Raw genomic sequence first — 20159 nt, forward strand, 5'->3', positions numbered from 1 at the left:
TGGCAATTAGAGCTGGGGGGGGGGTTTCCAAAGCATTTGGTGTGTGTGTCTTTACGTGTATCTACATGATATTTTTCCTTCGGGCCCTTTGGTCCTTTCTGCCCCATCACAGGGTGTTTGGGCCGCGGAGCAGCATTCAGCATGGCCTTTCCTTGGGGACTTTCCTCTTCACGTTCGTTTCATTCGGCTGCACTGCCCCGTTAGAGACCTTTCACCTCCCGTTGCCTCCGCAGCGGCCAGGCTCATGAAGAAGGACAGCGTGGCATAGGGTCGAGCCCAAGCGCAGGTTGCAGGGCTCGGGGAGTCTCCAGTGTGTGGAGCCCGCCAGGCCTCCCTCCTCCTGGAACCGTGGGAGCAGCAGCGTTCCCCTTGGTAACATGTCCTTAGCATGTTTTGCATGACGTGAGCAAGCTACGTTGCATATCAATTGCTGGGGCTCTCGAATGCAGCGCCTTTTCATTTTTCCTTTGTGCGGCTTTACTCACTGCCCCCTTGTATACACCTAGGAGCAAGATGCTTTGATGCTTTTGCTGACAAATCCTTAAGACATCCTTATTTTCTGTATCTATGGATCTTACTATCACCATTGACTTTATACTTGAAAATTTAAAAAAGCGGGAGGGGGGATACACGTACAGTACACAGAGACCGACAGATAACGCATCTGACACACCCCCAGCAGACACACAGGCAACGTACGTGGTACAGACACACAGACATACACGCACGTTCTCTACTGAGCAGTCACGTGGAACCTGTTAGATCAGAATGTGACCCTAGCAGAGCCCCAGATTCCCATTTGTGGTCCTTCTTGTGACCCTGATTTCCTGAATTCCTAACTGGATTAAAAAACCAATTAGTGGTTTTATGCCTTTGACTTTGTAAGTTTGGTGGTGAGGAGAAGGAGTAAAAAAAAATAAGGGGGAGGGAACAAGCTTGGCGCTGAAATTGCTGTGCTAACGTAAGTCTAACTGGAGTGCGGTGCTGGGGGGCAGTGCAGTGAACCCCATGGCTAGGACCAGGAGAGACCATACAGCATGTTTGCCTCCTCTAGGGCACTGAGCGCCCTGCAGTCCTGCAAAGGATGCCCCACTGGGAAGACAGGAAGTGCCCATGAGGCCTTGTGCCTGACAGAAGCCGGACATGGCCCTTGGGCAAACCATGCAGGCCGTCTTTTGCTCCGAGTCCTTATTTCCCATGTGTGAGTTCTCTCCTGTGTCTGGGCACATCTCCACATCCTGTCTAACACACCCGGCAAATAGAGCTCCTTTTTCGTTAACATACTAAAGGTGAATCCAGATGGCCAAAAGCACTTAAGTTTGAGCAGTCCATTGTGGCTAATTTAATTGTGTGTGTCTGGGAGGTGGTGGGTAGTTAGGAAGTCAGCAGCACCAAGAGCCTTCCTGCAGATCTGTGGATGCTGTGTTTCAAGCCTGTTGGTAGGAGAGGAGGAAAAGGGCACGCATGGCTCCGCTCTTTGAAGCAGAATATTGGGGAGGCATTTGTGAATTGTCGTGAATTAGGTTTTATGCTCTTTAAGAGGCACAGTGGCTGGAACGGAAAGGAGACACAGGGCATTCACCCCCCCGCAGCAGATCAAACCGACTCGTCCGCGGCAGGACGCCCGAGCCCTGAGTTAGGCTTCTCAAACCGCGTTCTCAGCTCGAAGGTGCTTAAATGCGATTCGGTAACCAGACAGCTGCTTGACGCTGTTCTCTACACATCCGTTGCTATGTTCAAGTTATTTTGAAAACTTGTAGTTTCTTTTAGTATGTGCCTGATATGTATTTTTGTCCTGCAATATCTACCTTCCTGGAACTGGGTTAATATTTTAAGCTCTTGTGCTTGGCTGCTTTGCCACCGTGTGTCTTCTAAGCTGAGGTGGTATGTTCAGTGTCTTGCCAGCAGAGAGCCAAGCTGCCCTCTCTCTGGGCCCCACTGGGACAAGCTCCTGTGCCCTCTTCTAGATACAGAGAGCTTCTAGCTTCTGGGTGGGGCAGGGTCCGGCCTGTCTGGCTGTGCTCCCGCAGCGCAGGGTGGGGGGCTGGCCCCAGCTGCTGACCATGGGAAAGGGGAAGGAATTGGGCATGGTCTGGGTTCTGCTCTCGAGCATCCGCTGAACCTGGAGGGGCTCGTTCTCCCGAGGGCATGGTCAGAGGGACGTGTGCAGGGCACCGGACTTGCAGGACAGCATCCCGGGGGTGGGGGGACATCTGTAACACCCAGGCCAGGCATCCTGTCCCAGGAGGCCGGCTCAGTCCTGGGTCTGAAGGCGGGTGCTAGAATGAGGCTCCTGCCCTGGGTGTCAGGGGGAAAGCCTTATCCGACTTGTTACTTAGTAGGTTACATCTCTTCTGGGCGCTGGTGCTCGGACATGTCTGCTGGCTCTCCCGTTGCTGCCCTTCTTAGAGTTTCCTTTAACAACACGGTTGTCTCCTCAACGCGAAACTGCTCTTCCCTGACCTGAAGATTCCATCAGAGGCTCGTTTTATCACTCAGGTCGGAAGCAACCGTGTGTTGGCAAAGGCGTGGCCCCCTTCTCCGTTTCGGGTTTGATAGTTGTTAGCCTGCGAGCGTTGGCTACAGCACGGATAACCGCACACGTGAGGCCTGCCCGTGCGAGTGTTTTGTGGGAACCTTTCCGTGGGTGTGTGCGTGTCTGCACATATTAAACACAGGCATGTGTGCCTCGAAAGTACAGGTAGAACTGGAAATGGATCACAGGATGGAAAGATCACTGACCTCGTACGTGCCCAAAAGCCTGTGTTTTTCTCGTTTTTAATAATATACGACTTAATTTAAAGGTTTTATTAATAAATGGTTTTGTGCCTCACGCTGGAAAGTTCTGTGCCTTTGTATGTGGCAATTTCCCAAAGTAAGCCACGTAAAAATAGTGTTGTGACATGGAATAAGTGTTTCTGAATAAAGCCGTGTGAGAATTTTCATCAACATTGTTTTTAAAAATATTTGTGTAAATTTTTTTGCCCCAGCATGCAGCTTGCGTGTATGTGTGCGTGCATCTGATACGTGTGCGTGTGTTTTTAATACTCCCCTTCCTATGACATGATGTGCCGACAGCCAGCCTGATATCCGGTGTGTGTTTGGATTGCGTATCTTGCATTACTGATTACGGTGGAGACAGGTGTGGGAAGACGTATATGGATTTAATTCCTTCAAATGATGTAAGACGATTATCCAGATCTGGGTTCTAGTCCCATTTGGAGAGAAGGTGTTACTTGGAGTCGTATGCTCATTTTTATACTTTCTCCCTCTAGACGAGCAGATGCCCAGCGTCCGGAAGCCATTCCGACAGCGCAGCAGGACTCTCAGAAGCCGTCCCAGCTCTCTAAGCCACCTCCCACCTGGGAAGCGCCAGACGTGCCCCGGGAGGCCCGCAGCCGAGCGGGGACCCTACCTCGAGATTACAGATACCCAGAGGAAACGCTCGGCCCAGGACCACATGTGCCGAGCGCCCCCCCCTCGGCCCTGCACACTCGGGGGCAGGACCCAAGGCCTGTGAACACTGCACCGCTCCCCAAGAAGCCAGCCCCACAGAGGCCACCGCCGCCCAAACGTGAACCGAGGCAACTCAAGGGCCTGGCCGGTGGCACACCCGGGACCGCTCCCCTAAGTGCCCCCAGCAAGCCCCTTCCCCCACCATCCCCGGAGGCCCTGGAGGCGTGTGTGGACCGCCTGTCCCTGTCCCACATACCCTGTGCCTTGGTGGAGAAGCTGAGCAGTGCGCAGCCCGAAGATGGTGCAAGGGCCACTGGTGAGCACAACAAGCGGCATGTAGATGAGCACACAGCCTGTCCAAAGCGTGAGGCCCTGCTCCCGTCCAAGTTCCGGCCCCTGCAGACGTCCGCCATGGAGACCTCTCGCTCCCCTTCTCCTCAGTTCGCTCCCCAGAAGCTGACAGACAAACCTCCCCTGCTGATCCAGGAGGAGAATCCCACAAGGTACTGTCCTGGGACGGTGGCCCTGTGCTCTGACCCCTTTCCCGAGCTCCTGCAGGTGCATCTTTCCCGGGTGGTGGACGCCGGGTACCCTGCTTCAGCTGCACACACTGGATTTTAAGTTGCCCCTGGGGACTGACTCCATGGGGGAGAATCCACAGCTCCAGTGGTCAGTTGCATTGTGAACTTGGTAGGGGGGCTGTCCTGTTCCACAGAAGCAAGGGGGGTGTGGTGGAGGTGGGGGACCATCCCCTGTCCTTTTCACCCAAGGCCAGCGTTGACGTATGCATTCCCCACAGGTATCTACCCAGCAGGGCTGTGTTTTCTCTAAGCATCTGTGTGTAATCAGAATCCAGTTTAAACTGAGCAGGAGATCTTCGTGTTTTTCATAATGTCCAGTATTTCCACGCTGTTTTTTTCTTTTTCTTTTAAGATTTTCTTTATTTGAGAGAGAACGAGCAAGCACAGGGTAGGGTGCGGCAAGGGGAGAGGAGAGAGAGAGAGTCTCAAGCAGACTCTGTGCTGAGTGTGGAGCCTGACAGGCTTGATCCCAGGACCCCAAGATCATGACCTGAGCTGAAACCCAAGAGTCGGCTGCTTAACCAACTGGGCCACCCTGGTGCCCCCCTCCATGCTGTTTTTTTCTGTATCTTATGTGAAAAGCCAGGCTGGTATACACCTTTTGTTAAAGCAGAGGAAACGTCTATTATAGCACATGGTGCTGCTGTTAGAATTTCAGGCGTGGGATGGTCTGCGGTGCCCGTTGAGACGTTGATAGATGTTGTCAGGCAGGGTCTGACCCGTCAGGGGCGCTGTTTCCTTTTCCCTCCTGTGTGAGGGCCTTCGAAGAACTGAGAAGTGGAAGAAGTGGAGAATTTTCGTCTTGTTCTCTAGAGCAGTGGTTCTCAACCTGGGGGAGGGCCGCTTTGCCCCCAGGGCACAGCTGGCTGTGTCTGCAGAGGTTTTGGGTGTCACGGCTGAAGAGGGAGTGTTGCTCCTGGCATCTCGTGGGCAGAGGTGAGAGGTGCTGTCCCCAGTCTGCCCCGCAGCCAGGAACGCTCTGGCCCAGAGTGTCCTGACGCGTCTCACACAGTCACCAGCAGCCACATGCGGCCGTGCAAACGTCTGTTAGTGAGAAATAAAGTAAATTCGGTGCGGCTGGTGGCATAGACTGGTTATTTCCGCCATTTTCAGAAAGTCTGTTAGATCTTCTGTTCTACAGTCTCAAGCTAATCTTTTTTCTTTTCCTTCCTCCCTTCCTTCTTTCCTTCCTTCCTCTCCTTTCCCCTTTCCCCTTTCCTTTTCTCTTTTTTCTTTTCTTTTCTCTTTTTTCTTTTCTCTTTTCTTTTCTTTTCTTTTCTTTTCTTTTCTTTCTTTCTTTCACTTCAAAATATCTCCGCAGAGAGGATATACGTTCCTGGTGTCATCCTGTGTCTCCAGGTGTGGCACTGTCCCCACAGCTGCCTCTGCGGGCCCCCGCTGTGCTTTATGTCGTTCACAGTGTGGGTATCACTGCAGTACCTTCCCTGGCAGGTGACGTTGTCAGTTGTGAAAGGAAGGAGAAGCAACACGGTGGTCTGTGGTGGGCACGTATGTGAGACGGTTGCAAGCGAGCCGGCCTCAGCCCCTCCATTCTGCATTCTGCGGAGCTGGTGGGAGCCGCTGGGCTCCTCGGACAGACTGCCGTGTGCTCCCGTGCTGCTCCTGACCTGTGTGGGCTCTAGGAGGAGGCAGTAGCTTTCATGGTTTCTTGCCTGATTTTCTCATTCTGTCTTTCCTATGAGCTTGAGAGGGATTTCAGTAAGCAGTGACGATACTATTGAAGATCCTGGTGGGGGCGGGGAGGGGGGTCTTTGGGGACCCACATTATTGCATGTTCTCATCCGCCGTGTCAGCGGGGCTGGAAAGGGTCGTCTTTGCATCCTGTCTCTTGCTGTACAGGTGCTCACAGAGAGCTGAGCTCTGGTTGGCATTTGGACACATACCCAACTACGTCCGCTCCGTTCTTCCCAGGAAGCACAGTGAGGCAGAGGGTGGCCATGCCATTTCCGAAACTTGCTGCCAAGGAAGTTGGTCATAGGGTACCGAATGAGTCGCCGTGCCCCAGGGTGTGTATTGTTGGTCAGTCCTGATATGAAAGCATGGAATCCCAGTGACCAACGAGACAGAGAAGCCAGGGCTCAGGGTCGGTGACCACAGTCTGCTCCTGACGGGCTAGCAGGGGGAGCGTGCCCGGGGCAGGGCTTCCTACTCTGCCTGGCATGTGAGATACTGTTCTTGCCCTACCCTGTGTGGACTTGGGGTTCTTGCGCTGGAGCTGCTCGCCTCCTCTCCTCCGTGGCTGGTGTCTCCCTCCTTCCAGTTAGCCCTCGATCACGAGTGTGCGTGTGCCGGGGCGCTTGCCGGGGCGCAAGGCAGACACCCACACTCACGCACCTGTTGAGCGGTTCCCGTGTGCCAGGCACGGAGCTGCAGCTGGAACGCAGAGAACAGGGTGCGGCATTCCTTTCCTCTGGGGAATTTCAGAATGGGTATTCATGCCCCCCCAAACCGCGTCAACTCCTGTCCTAACACTAGGTAGCTTACTTTCAAAGCTTTGAAAGTTCTCTGGGGTTTTTGTTTAAACTACAACATGGAGACGCTGGCCAGCAGGTGCGGCCAGTGACACAGATTTGATCGCTCCTAGAAGCGTCCTCAGGAGCGTTTTCCTGCGCGCCTGTTTCCATTTGGGAGTGAACGAGCACAGAGTGTCGGGACGGCTCCTGCACGGCCACGTGGGTGGCATTAGTGGCGTCACCTTGAGCCTCTGCGTGTGAGAGTCTGCTGAGTGGGTCCTCTGGTTCACCCAAGCGGCACGGCGTGCAGCTGACGGTCACCCTCCGCAGTGGGTGTGAGCAGAACCGAGTGGAGCACTTGCTGTTGGGGCCGGGCGGGCCCCCAGGGGCAGCGGGCGCTTTGAGAGGAGCCGCGGGGCTCGGCGCACCCCCCTTCTCCACCTCTCTGCCTTTGGATTAGGAATCGATGAGATCTGGTTGCGGTAAGGTCTGATCTGCTGTGTTTTGTCCTGACTTTGAAGTAAAAGTTCATCCAACTTTTTAAATGTGCAAGTCTGGCCAGCTTACAAGAGGAGAGGCCCTTTATGCTTAGAAAGGACCAGGAAGAGATGCTTTGCTGGAAAGTATAGGTCAACGTGTGAAGGACTTGTTCTTTTTTCCTTGTCTTCCTGCCCTGGAAATCCAGTTTCTCCACAAGTCGGGGAATAAATAGAGGCTGGCTTAGACGTCAGTCCTGGGGCAGCGCCTGGCTGGCTTAGTCGGGAGAGCATGGGACTCCTGATCTCAGGGTTGTAAGTTCAAGCCCCACATTGGGCGTAGAGCTGACTTTAAAAAAAAAATTCAGTAGTAGGTGATCTGGGTTTATAAATTTTTTTTTAAAGATTTTATTTATTCATTCGATAGAGAGAGAGACAGCCAGCGAGAGAGGGAACACAAGCGGGGGAGTGGGAGAGGAAGAAACAGGCTCCCAGAGGAGGAGCCTGATGTGGGGCTCGATCCCAGAATGCCGAGATCACGCCCTGAGCCAAAGGCAGACGCTTAACGACTGAGCCACCCAGGCGCCCCAGTGATCTGGGTTTCTAAGTGTGTAATGGAAGGAATGAGGAGAGGGGTTCTTCTGTCTCTGTCTTTGCTTGGATAAGATGCCCAAAGTTTCCTTCTGACGTTTAGCACATCTAAATGGTATTTTCCACAGAGCTGGCCTTTTAAAATTTATTCATAAATTTTAAAGAAGGCATTAGGCGGGGACTGTACATGAATACCTAGATAAAACATCTAATGATTTCTACTGGAGGAGAGAAGAGAATACAAAATGATTTTAGCCTGTACACTGCAGTGTACAGGGAAAAAACCATACTGTGTTCCCAGCTGCCAGTTAAAGGGTGAAAAACCTTTAATTTAGAGCACTGGAATGTTCCATGAGGTACACAAAATTCGGTCCGTTAGGGTCACATGGTAGAAATGACCTTAGCCCACTATACTAGAAACAAATGCAGAAGTTTGGCTTTATGATTTTGACTTGTTTTTTCCTTCCCTTGTGGACACCAGCAGATGGCTCTCTTTCTCCAATATGTCCTTCAGAAATACTTGAAACAGACTTTTGTCCCTGTGACCCTGGTCCACGGGATCCCTGGGTGTGGTCCAGCGAAGTCTAGCTGAGGGCACCAAGCGGCATTCGGGGGAGTCCTGCATGAAGCCCCATCACACTGACCAGTCCATGTTCTGTCTTCCGTGCGGGTGCCCCCCAGTTCCTTTCACTGCGAAACCTTCTTTAGTAATTTATCTTATTTATTTACTTTTTTAGAGACCATGTGCGAGCGGGGGTAGAGACGGGCAGAGGAGGGAGAGGAGAGGGAGACAGACAATCTTAAGCAGGCTCTATACCCAGTGGAGAGCCCCATGCGGGCTTGATCTCACAACCCTGAAATCATGACCTGAGCCGAATCAAGAGTCAGACGCTAAACCAACTGAGCCACCCAGGCGCCCCCTCCCCGCCTTTTTTTTAAAGTAAGCTTCACAGCCAATATGGTGCCCAGTGTGGAACTTGAACTCATGACCCTGAGATCAAGACCTGAGCTGAGAGCTGAGATCAAGAGTCAGGTGCTTAGGGGCACCTGGGTGGCTCATTCGTTAAGCGTCTGCCTTCGGCTCAGGTCATGATCCCAGGGTCCTGGGATTGAGCTCCACATCAGGCTTCCTGCTCAGTGGGAAGCCTGCTTCTCCCTCTCACACTCCCCCTGCTTGTGTTCCCTCTCTCACTGTCTCTCTCTGTCAAATAAATAAAATCTTTAAAAAAAAAAAAGCTGGGCCCTTAACTGACTGAGTCACCCAGGCGCCACCCCCCATCTTTTTTTTTTTCCCCTAAGGAAAAGTGTGTACTCAGTGAATCACTTAAAATAATACCTAAGTGGTGTGCCCTGTGGTTAGTGCCAGATCCTTGCGTGGCTGCTTTGAGAAGCCGTGTGAAGGGTAGCTTGAAGTGTTGAGTGGTGGAAGGCCGGTGGAGGGTGACAGCCGGTGCACCCAGCACATGAGGAAGCCTCCGATTGGGGCCAGTGGGTGCGTGTCCTCAGTGTCCACTCAGATCATAGCCGCTGTGTAGGGAGGTCTTCCCGCAACCTCAGAACCACGCAGGCACCCGTCGGTGTGCGCTGGCCCTGCTTTGAGAGGCAGCGACGGAAGGCTGTCATGACAGTTGTGTTAGAGAAGCCTATCTTCCCCGCCCCCAAAGAAAACGTAAGTGAGCGGGGCTTGTTAACGCGCGCACGATGGCCGGCATGAAAACGAGTGTTCAGCCGTCTGCCCCTCGGTAAGCCCAGCAATCCAGCCTCAGGCGTCTGTGGGTGTGTGGGTGACTTTGGAAATTGGAAGGTGTCCAGATGCTCAGGGTCAGGAAATGGGGCCTCCTCAACCTCCATGCGCCGTCCTGGGTCGTGGGATCCTGGAGGTTCCCTGCACTGCGGTGGCCGCACGTCCCCCTGCCGTCAGGGCAGGCGAGGAACCGGCTGGTTTCTGGCCCGGGTAGCAGTCCATACGGGGCTCACTCTGTGTTTTCAGCACATGGACTTCTCTTTCCAGAATCGAGCGGGTGATGGACAACAACACCACGGTAAAGATGGTACCCATCAAGATCGTGCACTCGGAGAGCCAGCCTGAGAAGGAGAGCCGCCAGGGCCTGGCCCGCACCGCCGAGCTGCCCGCGCTGCCCAGCGGGCTGGAGAAAGACCAGATCAAGACGCTCAGCACGTCCGAGCAGTCCTACTCGCGCTTCTGCCTCTACAGCCGCCAGGGCGCCGAGCCCGAGCCCCAGCGCCCCAGCGCCCCAGCGCCCCGCGCCAACGACCACGGGGCCTCTCCTTCCGCGCTCAGCTACGTGAAGGCCAAGGAGAGGACGGCCGAAGACCTGAAGTCGGAGGAGCTGGCCCGGGAGATCGTGGGGAAGGACAAGTCCCTGGCCGATATCCTGGACCCCAGCGTGAAGATCAGAACCACCATGGACCTCATGGAGGGCATCTTCCCCAAGGACGAGCACCTGCTGGAGGAAGCTCAGCAGCGCAGGAAGCTGCTGCCCAAAGTGCCGTCTCCCAGAACCGTGGAGGAGAGGTGAGCAAGCGCTGCCCTCGTTCTGCAGCTCGGCCACCGCGCGTCCACCCTCCAAGCGTCTCTCGGGCTTCGGGGGCGAGGGGCTGGTACGTGGGTCTGTGTGCACATGGCTTTTCGGGGCCCCATTTTCATAAGCACTGCCCAGTGCTTGAGCCCGTGTTGGCTGTTTTGTGACCCTCCCAAAAGAGCCACTGAGGCCCTTTCCTGGGGATGCCACCTTGGGGGCCTGGCAGAGATGTGGAAACACCACAGGTCCTGCGCATTCTTGGCTTGAGCCCCGTTTGGTTCAGGGTGATGCCCATGGGCTCCTTTCTCAGAAGACAGAGCTTCTCAGCTGGGACACTGTCTCCTTCCAGAGGTTGGCAATGTCCAGATCCGTGTTTAGGTGTCAGGCCTGGGAGGTGCTCCTGGCACCCTGTGGGTGGAGACCAGAGAGGCTGCCGTGCGCAGGACACCCCCATAGCAAAGAAGGCCCTGGCCCCGGATGTCGTTCGTGAAGGCTCCTGAACGTCCGGGTTGGCGAAGGAGACTTTGTGCTCCTGGTTATCGAGTGCGGTGAGGGGATGCATGGCCACTGGTTTGGTAGCCTGCCCTTCACAGCCCGTCTCCTTCACGGGCTGCCTGCGTGGGCGTGTGGGCTTGCATCTGTCCTGGTGGTGCCCGCTGTTGCCATAAGCACCCTTTATGGACAGTAGGTGGGAGCGCCAGTGACACCCAGCACAGAAGGACAAAGGGGCTGAGACGGGCCCGAGCCAGGGGGCGCGGACATGGTGGCAGACAGAAAAGTGCAGGCTGCATTCGGGGCCTTGGGGCCTCACTTACAGGGAACTGTGCGCACGTACTCCTCGCAGACCTTAGGCTCCCGGCGAAAATTCTCCCTCTGCTCCCTTCCCCCCACACCCGGGGAGATTCTTAGACATCCCTGCTTATTTGACTTTTCCCCCTTCTTAAGAAACTGCGTTCCGTAGACTTGCGGAGTATCCATTTGGCGACGCGGTGTCTAGTTCTGTCTTGTCGCTTCTCCCCCGCCCCCTTGGCCGTCTCGTGCCGCGGGCTGTTGTGCTTGCGTTGGCACCGCCGCGTGCTCGTCACGGAGCGGGGGGGCTGGGAGGGGGCGTCTGGCGCGGAGTCACAGCCGGCTGACGTGCCCACTCACGTGTCCCGCAGGAGAGAGGAGCCGGGCGTGCCGGCGGCCCTGTCCCTCGCCACCAGCTCCTCCTACTACAGCACGTCAGCCCCCAAGGCGGAGCTGCTGATTAAAATGAAGGACCTGCAGCAGCAGGAGCCCGAAGACGACTCGGGCAGCGACTTGGACCACGACCTGGCGGTGAAGAAGGTAGGGAGGCCCGTTGTCGAGGACGCCGTGCTCGACGTTGGGGCAATAGGAGTTAAACACTTAGCGGCTAAGCCTTCTGTTCCAAAATGGGGCCTTTGCCCTCACAGTCTCTTTACCATCTTTTTTTTTTTTTTAAGATTTTATTTATTTACCTAGAGAGGGAGGAGGGGCAGAGGGAGAAACAGACTCCCCGCTGAGCAAGAAGCCTGATGCAGGATTTGACCCTGGGAATCTGGGGTCGTGACTTGAGCTGAAGGCAGACGCTTCACCGACTGAGCCACCCAGGCACCCCTCTTTACTATCTTTTTATAAAGGATCTAAGGTCCTATTAAGTGGGTACCATTCTCATTCAAAGTTCGATTGAGATGTCCCTTCTATCCCATTTAAAATCCAAGGACTTGGGGCACCCACGTCGCTCAGTCGTTCAGTGTCTGCTTTCAGCTCAGGTCATGATCTTAGGGTCCTGGGATCCAGCGCCACGTGGAGTTCCCCACTCAGCAGGGAGTCTGCCTCTCCCTCTGCCCCTCTCCCACACTCGTGTTCACACGCGCTCTCTCTCAAATAAATAAAACCTTTGAAAAAATAAAAATAAAATCTAGGGACTTCATTGTGTGACCTCTAGCGAGTCACACGTTCTCTTTGAATATCAAGTTCTAGTACCTCTAACCAGAGGATCATAATCCCACAGTGGGTTGTAAGGTGCGTCATTTGCTAACCGAAACAACTCCTTGGGAGCTTGGGGATACAGCAGTAGATGGAACAGAATGGAGCCTTCCCTTCCCCGAGGGGGAGCTCACGTTCAGCGAACACCGAAACCCGTACACGGTACAGGGTCAGCACAACGTGGCCCACCACCTGCTTCGATAAAAGACGTTCTCTGGAAACACAGCCGCACCGATCCGTTTATGTACGCGCTCTGGTGGCTCTCACACCACACACAGCAACCTGGAGTACTTGCCCCTGACCATGTGCTCCATAAAGGCGAAGGTCTTCAGTGTCTGGCCCTTTACAGAAAGAGTTTGCCAGCCGTTAGTGTAGTCATCGCATGGTAGAATCGAAACAGGGTGCAGGAATGGGGTGAGACAAAGGAATGCGGTTACGGGGTGATGACTGAACAGTGACCTGGGTGGAGTGTGAAGGGTAAGCCGCGCGGGCGCCTGGGTGTGCTGCGGGGAGAGGGGCCGGCCGGTGCTAAGGTCCTGAGGTGGGAGCCTCCCAGCGTGTTGGAGAAGCAGCAGGGGCCGGTGGTGGGAGCCGTGTGCACCAGGAATGGAGGGTGGGAGGTGACGTCGGAATGAGGTCAGGAACAGTGAGGGCTCATGAGGTCGTGCGAGGGACAGAATTACTGCTGTCACGGTCAATGTCGTTACTACTGTATTAGCGTTAAATCTTCATGATATGTCGGCATGCCACAGCTGTGCCATCTAAGGGACTACCTGTTTTTTATAGGTAGGTAGGCCTCAGCATTAAATGGATGAGGGAAGTGCCAAGGAAAAGTCTGTCTCAGAGGATACCACGTACTGTTTATTCCAGGGGTCTTGAGCCTGTCTAAATAGTAGTAGGAAAAGAAAAGGAGGGAACCAGCATTTTGTGAATGTTTTCCATATGCTTAGTACTTTGGAAAAGGGCTTTCATTAAAAAATATTTTTTTTTTAAAGATTTTTTATTTATTTATTTGACAGAGATAGAGACAGCCAGCGAGAGAGGGAACACAGGCAGGGGGAGTGGGAGAGGAAGAAGCAGGCTCCCAGCGGAGGAGCCTGATGTGGGGCTCGATCCCATAACGCCGGGATCACGCCCTGAGCCGAAGGCAGACGCTTAACCGCTGTGCCACCCAGGCGCCCCAAAAAATATTTTTTTTTAACAAAAATCTTTGTGAAAGATTTTGCTGGAAGTCTGTATGTATGATTAGTGGTTTAAAAATACCACCGGTTGATTTCACATAGAATAGAAGAAATCCTATGACCCGTGCACAAAAGAAAATTACTTCCAGTTTGGGAAACAGTAGCTTTTTGGTTCAAGGAGTTGAAGGAAATGGAAGATAAGCATTTTGGTCTTGGGCCTCTAAGGCCCTGTATCTGGCTTATGGTTGCATATTCTGCTGTTGTTGTTGTTGTTGTTTTTTAAATAAAGAATCAAAAATGTTTTTAGTTTTTCTCATAAAACTAGAAAAAAATGTACACTTTGGACAGTTCTAATTCAGTCCTGACCCTAGATGTAGCCGACTCTGTGCTTTACGATGTGCCCCTGTTTCTCATGCTGTGATGAATTTGGAGTGCAGCGCTCCCTGTCTCGCTCCTTTCATCTCTGTTGCACTTTCTCGTTTTGCTTTTGGGAGACACAAGATGCTGGGGCACCACCTCCCCTCAGATGGCTGCTTTGGGATTGAGATGAGTCCCTGTGGGGCGCCTGGGTGCTTCTGTTGGCTAAGGGTCTGCCTTTGGCTCAGGTCATGGTCCTGGGTCCTGGGATCGAGTCCTGCATCGGGCTCCCAGCTCAGCTGGGGTCTGTTTCTCCCTCTGCCCCTCCCTTCTGCTCATGCTCTTGCTGGCTCTCTCTCCCTCTCTCTCAAATGAATAAGTTACACATATTTTTAAAAAAAGAGATGAGTCCTTGTGAACTTGCCTCCTGACAGCCCACCCCCCACCCACCTGCCCCATGATTACACTCTGAAGCTGACCGACATATTTTGTGCAATATGCACGTGCCGGTCGATTTCACCATCGATGGCAAGGGCTAGAAATCACAGTTCTGCGCAGTGTTAGTGACTCAGGAATCCTGCTTTTCGGCTTGATTTGACAAAGGCATCTGCCGCCCTGTCTTTGCACCCTTCCTTCCAGTACCCACAAATACACTGTGTCGTGCGGTTACGCGAAGTGTGCGCCAGGGAGAGGAGCAGATGAGTGCTCTGCAGGTGTACCTGGTGGGCCATGATGGTAGAGTAGCAAGACCCCGAATCCCCTGTGAGCCAGACGTTCCCAGAGGGACCTCGGCTGTCACGATCCCAGCATCACTGCGTGCTCACAGAGCCAAGTGCCGAAGAGGGTGACCCTGTGTTTTAGGAGAAGACTAAGGACGCAGGACAGAACACAAGGTTCCATGCAGGGAAGCGGTGAGGGAATTCTGGTGTCTGGTTGGAAGCATTAGGCCGGGAAGGCTAAAAGTTTGTTTTTGTACCCGCTCAGAAAGTGCTCTGGTGGGGTTACGGGGTTCTGCAGGAGAACCAAGCACACGCCTCTGAGGGTCCTGCTTTCTCCCTGGGCCCAAGAGGTGGGCACAAGCACCAGAGAGAAAAGACCGCATTTCCCCTGTGGAGTGGGACAAAAGTGAGGTGTCTGGGGCCATCTGAACGGAGGTAGAGGAACAGGTGTGAGCCCTGGGGCCGGGCCTCTGCCACCAGTTGCTCTCATCCCAGGCCTCGCCGAATGCCACGTGCTGCAGGACACAAGCAGATGGGCTTGTGTGAGGCCTTCGGCACCCAGGGGGGTGCGAAGAGTGATTGATTCCCGTGCTGCCTGGGCCAGGCCTCCCTCATCCCAAGATCTTTCAAAGTCAACGTCTGTGCTGCTTAGAATGGCCCTTTAAGGAGGGGGGGGGGGTGTTTTTCTAAGAAAAGCTTACGCAAGACATACAAAGGAATCAAAAGAATTTGGGCTCCTTCCAGAAAGCCCAGTTTCAAGTTAGCTCAGCTGATGCTGCAGGTTTGTAGGCACGTTTTCATGCATTGGCAGGAAATCTTCGTGATGGTAATTGCTGAAGAATAATGACACTGAAGGATTACCGGTAACACTGGCGAGACCTCCTCATACAACCACAATCCTCTAAATTGCTTGAGGAATTCATTCAGGTTAGGCTTGGCTGCAGGCAAGAATTTGGAAAGTTCTCTGTCTCTATAATCTGTTTTGTGCTTTTCCCTCAAGTAATGAATATCCGCGAAAAAGCCATCTCAGCTGTGGGATTCGAAGTGGGTTTCACCCGATAAGGAGGGTCCACGGAGACACAGAAAGGCAGGCGTGAGCACACTCCGACTCCCACACCCTAAGACAAAACAGCAAAGAGGTGTAGACACAGACGGTTCTTTTTTTTTTTAAAAGATTTTATTTATTTATTCGACAGAGATAGAGACAGCCAGCGAGAGAGGGAACACAAGCAGGGGGAGTGGGAGAGGAAGAAGCAGGCTCCCAGCAGAGGAGCCTGATGTGGGGCTCGATCCCAGAACGCCGGGATCACACCCTGAGCCGAAAGCTTAACGACTGAGCCACCCAGGCGCCCTGACACAGACGGTTCTAACTGAGGGAAGGAAACGCCTGAACGTCCTGAGCAGCCCTGATGAAAGGCCGTGGCTTTCGGAACTGAGGGCTTATTTTTAGTATGCGTGTGGACCCCTAAATGCTGGGTGGAGGGTGTCCGTCAGTGCCTCGTCCTGAGACAGCTGCCGTGTGGTCAGCTCATACAAAGCATGGCTGCTGCACTCCTGGTTCAGCGCGTCTTTCCTCTGCAGTTGGACTCTTCCCACGTCAGGAGTCGTCGGCACAGGCGACCTGCACTTGACTGCTGTGTGTGCAGTCAGGGAAGCTTCTACCGCGCACTGCCAGGGTTGCTGACACCTGCTGAGTATGGGGCACCCGCTGGGGGCTGCTGGGCTGCTAATTCGCGTGCAGGGAATTCCTTCAGTCCTCGAGGTGGGCGCTCCTGTTCCCCGTGTAGCCGTGGACGTGGTCCTGGAGAGCGTCAGGAGTCTGTGCTCCCTCTGGCCGTGTGCCTTCTGTCCCCCAGGCTCTGCACGCTCCCTCTGCGGTCAGAGTTGGTAAACTGCCCCAGGACAAGGGGCGGGCGACGGCACAGTGACTCCCGTAGGCCTACTTTATATAGTGTCCTTGGTACAGCCCAGTGAGCTAAAAGTCCGCATTGGGGGGCGCCTGGGTGGCACAGCGGTTAAGCGTCTGCCTTTGGCTCAGGGCATGATCCTGGCGTTCTGGGATCGAGCCCCACATCAGGCTCCTCTGCTGGGAGCCTGCTTCTTCCTCTCCCACTCCCCCTGCTTGTGTTCCCTCTCTCGCTGGCTGTCTTTCTCTGTCAAATAGATAAATAAAATCTTTAAAAAAAAAAAAAAAAAAAGTCCGCATTGGACTTGAGCGTTCAGATGGTCCCATCTTCATTCGGGTTTGTGCCCCTGAGCACTGTGTCGTTCGGGGCTAGCCCAGCGGCGTGCTGGCATCACGTTGGCTTTTCAGAACTCAGCAGGCGGGGACGAACACCCCGTTGGTTCTGCTCTGGGTGGACCTGATAGCTTAGCGATGTCCGTGATCGTCAGAAAGTGGTTTTTCCCAGGGCAGGGCTCAGCGCAGTACTCCTTGAAAGCCATCCCTGTAATTCTTCCCACGTGTAACAGGAGGCGGATAGTCTTTGCCACTCAAGTCAGAGCACACGGTGCCGATGTATATGTTTTAGTTTTTATGTTTGCCCTTTAAAAAATGATCATTTAGGGGCGCCTGGGTGGCACAGTGGTTGAGCGTCTGCCTTCAACTCAGGGCATGATCCTGGCGTTATGGGATCGAGCCCCACATCAGGCTCCTCCGCTATGAGCCTGCTTCTTCCTCTCCCACTCCCCCTGCTTGTGTTCCCTCTCTCGCTGGCTGTCTCTATCTCTGTCAAATAAATAAAAAAAATCTTTAAAAAAAAAAATGATCATTTAAAGGGCCGATGGGAGAGGAGAGTGGGGAGTTCGTGTTGAAGGGTCAGAGCTTCAGTTGGGGAACGTGAGAAAGTTCTGGAGACTGGTGGCAGTGGTGGTTGTACAACCACGTGGATACACGGAATGCCACAGAGTGGTACACTTAAACGTGCGTCAAATGATCAATGTCTTATGTTTATTTTGCCATATTAAAAAAAAAAATGAGTAATTCGTTTGCATTTTGGTCATATTCAAGTCAGGTGTCTGTAAAAGACTTTTAATTTTACTGACATCCCTTTATCTGTTTTAACTTTTAATTGCTCACCCTATGTACAACATACTTCTTAGTCGTGGAATTCAGTACTGGGCGTGAGACTCCGTAGCTTCTGTACATGTGAGTCTTTAAATTACAAAATGCCAGGGGCGCCTGGGGGGCTCAATCCGTTAGGCATCTGCCTTCAGCTCAGGTCATGATCCCAGGGTCCTGGAATCGAGCCCCGCGTCGGGCTTCCTGCTCAGCGCGGCGCCTGCTTCTCTCTCTCTCTCTCTCTCAAATAAATAAACAATCTTAAATAAATAAATAAATTGGGAAGTTCCAAAGTCTGAAACCCAAAGTGTCACTGAGATTCCTGGCAGAGGTACAGGGTGGAATGAGGTTTTACTGTGAGTAGCCCCGGGGGCCAGACCCTGCCCTGTCGTCTAGGACACTAACAGGATGAGAGCAGGGTGGTTTGGTTTAGTTCTCACTTAAATGCCAGTGACGTCACCAGGAGTTGTTATCCTTCCCCTGGTCTTATAAATCCTCTGTTTTTGGATGCAAAATAAACTCTGACCCGGTTGGGCTGAATTCCACGCAGGTCGGTTACGTGAGAATGCAGGGCTGCAGCAGCGGCGCAAGGTGCCGGGTCGGGGCAACCCTAACGAGTGTTTGCACGCCACCCTCTGTCCCCACAGCAGGAGCTCATCGAGAGCATCAGTCGCAAGCTGCAGGTGCTTCGGGAAGCCCGGGAGAGCCTCCTGGAGGACATCCAGGCCAACGGTGCCCTTGGGGACGAGGTGGAGGCCATTGCCAAAGATGTCTGCAAGCCCAACGAGTTTGACAAGTTCCGGATGTTCATTGGGGACCTGGACAAAGTGGTGAACCTTCTGCTGTCGCTGTCTGGCCGCCTGGCCCGCGTGGAAAATGCCCTCAATAATTTGGATGACAGTACTTCTCCTGGTGATCGGGTAGGTGCAGCGTGTCTGGGCCGGACATCGGGGGGCCCGTGTGGTGATGGGGTAGGTACAGCGTGTCTGGGCCAGACATCGGGGGGCCTGTGTGGTGATGGGGTAAGTACAGCGTGTCTGGGCCGGACATCGGGGGCCCCATCTGGTGATCGGGTAGGTACAGCATGTCTGGGCCGGACATCGGGGGGCCCGTGTGGTGATGGGGTAGGTACGGCGTGTCTGGGCCGGACATCGGGGGGCCCGTGTGGTGATGGGGTAGGTACAGCGTGTCTGGGCCGGACATTGGGGGGCCCGTCTGGTGATGGGGTAGGTACAGCGTGTCTGGGCCGGACATCGGGGGGCCCGTGTGGTGATGAGGTAGGTACAGCGTGTCTGGGCCGGACATCGGGGGGCCCGTCTGGTGATGGAGTAGGTACAGCGTGTCTGGGCCGGACATCGGGGGGCCCGTGTGGTGATGGGGTAGGTACAGCGTGTCTGGGCCGGACATTGGGGGGCCCGTGTGGTGATGGGGTAGGTACAGCGTGTCTGGGCCGGACATCGGGGGGCCCATCTGGTGATGGGGTAGGTACAGTGTGTCTGGGCCGGACATCGGGGGGCCCATGGGGTGATGGGGTAGGTACAGTGTGTCTGGGCCAGACATCGGGGGGCCCGTGTGGTGATGGGGTAGGTACAGTGTGTCTGGGCCGGACATCGGGGGGCCCGTGTGGTGATGGGGTAGGTACAGCGTGTCTGGGCCGGACATCGGGGGGCCCGTCTGGTGATGGGGTAGGTACAGCGTGTCTGGGCCGGACATCGGGGGGCCCATCTGGTGATGGGGTAGGTACAGTGTGTCTGGCTGGGCCGGACATCGGGGGGCCCATCTGGTGATGGGGTAGGTACAGCGTGTCTGGGCCGGACATCGGGGGGCCCGTGTGGTGATGGGGTAGGTACAGTGTGTCTGGCTGGGCCGGACATCGGGGGGCCCGTCTGGTGATGGGGTAGGTACAGCGTGTCTGGGCTGGACATCAGGGGGCGCACGGGCAGGTCGTGCACAGGGTGTTGTGAGTTCACGCTGTGAAGCCTCACACAGCTGCTGGGCAGCCCGTCCAGGCTCGCCATCTCCTTCCATCGAACCGACACAAACAGGTGCTGCCGGGGCGCACGGGGCCTTGAACGCCGCTGTCATTGGATGGCAGGGCTGCTGTGATATTCGGGAAGAACCAGGGGTTCTTTGTGACGTCTTTTCCTCCATTCTGTGATCCTTACTAATAACGGTCTCCTCCTCGGAGATTGTCTTGGTCACGTGACTACGTGAACCGGGTGCTCAGCTACTCTGACAGATTATAAGCACTCAGTGATCATGGAATTTGATGTTGTTGCTGTTGTTAACAGGAGTGCACACAGCAGTCTGGAAGGAGCCGAACGACTTGTCGGCCTTTTCCCCCTTTCTTTTTTCTTTTTTCTTTTTTTTTTTTTTTGAAGATTTTATTTATTTGTCAGAGAGAGCACGACCAGGGGTTGGGGGAGCAGCAGGCAGAGGGAGAAGCAGGCAGGACTCGATCCCAGGACCCCAGGATCATGACCAGAGCCGAAAGCAGATGCTTACCCGGCTGAGTCACTCAGGCGTCCCCCTTTGTCCCTTTCTTGAGGTGTGCAGCTTGGAACATGTCTCTTAGTGCATTTATGTTTCGGTTTTTCACATGCAAAATACAGGAAGTAATATCTACCTTGTTGGCTTTCCTTTCTGGGTCAAATATCAGCAGAACATTGAGTTTCATTCTTTGAGTAGGCCCTCAAATGATCATTTTTATTATTAATAAGACTCCTTA

At 54.1% G+C, this 20159-nt stretch overlaps 1 protein-coding gene across 2 annotated transcripts in view; it reads left to right on the forward strand.

Moving 5' to 3' along the window:
- SHROOM2 (shroom family member 2) overlaps positions 1-20159 on the forward strand; it is a 136758-nt gene that overhangs the window by 111846 nt on the left and 4753 nt on the right. Inside the window, exons 6-9 of one of the 2 annotated variants that reach the window (XM_026478163.4) lie at positions 3276-3959; positions 9590-10114; positions 11282-11450; positions 18079-18351. In XM_026478163.4, coding sequence (XP_026333948.2) covers positions 3276-3959; positions 9590-10114; positions 11282-11450; positions 18079-18351 — 1651 coding nt within the window. The remainder of the gene's footprint in view (positions 1-3275; positions 3960-9589; positions 10115-11281; positions 11451-18078; positions 18352-20159) is intronic. The other variant, XM_044391858.3, reaches the window with a different exon arrangement.

This window comes from Ursus arctos, chromosome X (assembly GCF_023065955.2).
Source record: "Ursus arctos isolate Adak ecotype North America chromosome X, UrsArc2.0, whole genome shotgun sequence".
NCBI lineage: Eukaryota > Metazoa > Chordata > Mammalia > Carnivora > Ursidae > Ursus > Ursus arctos.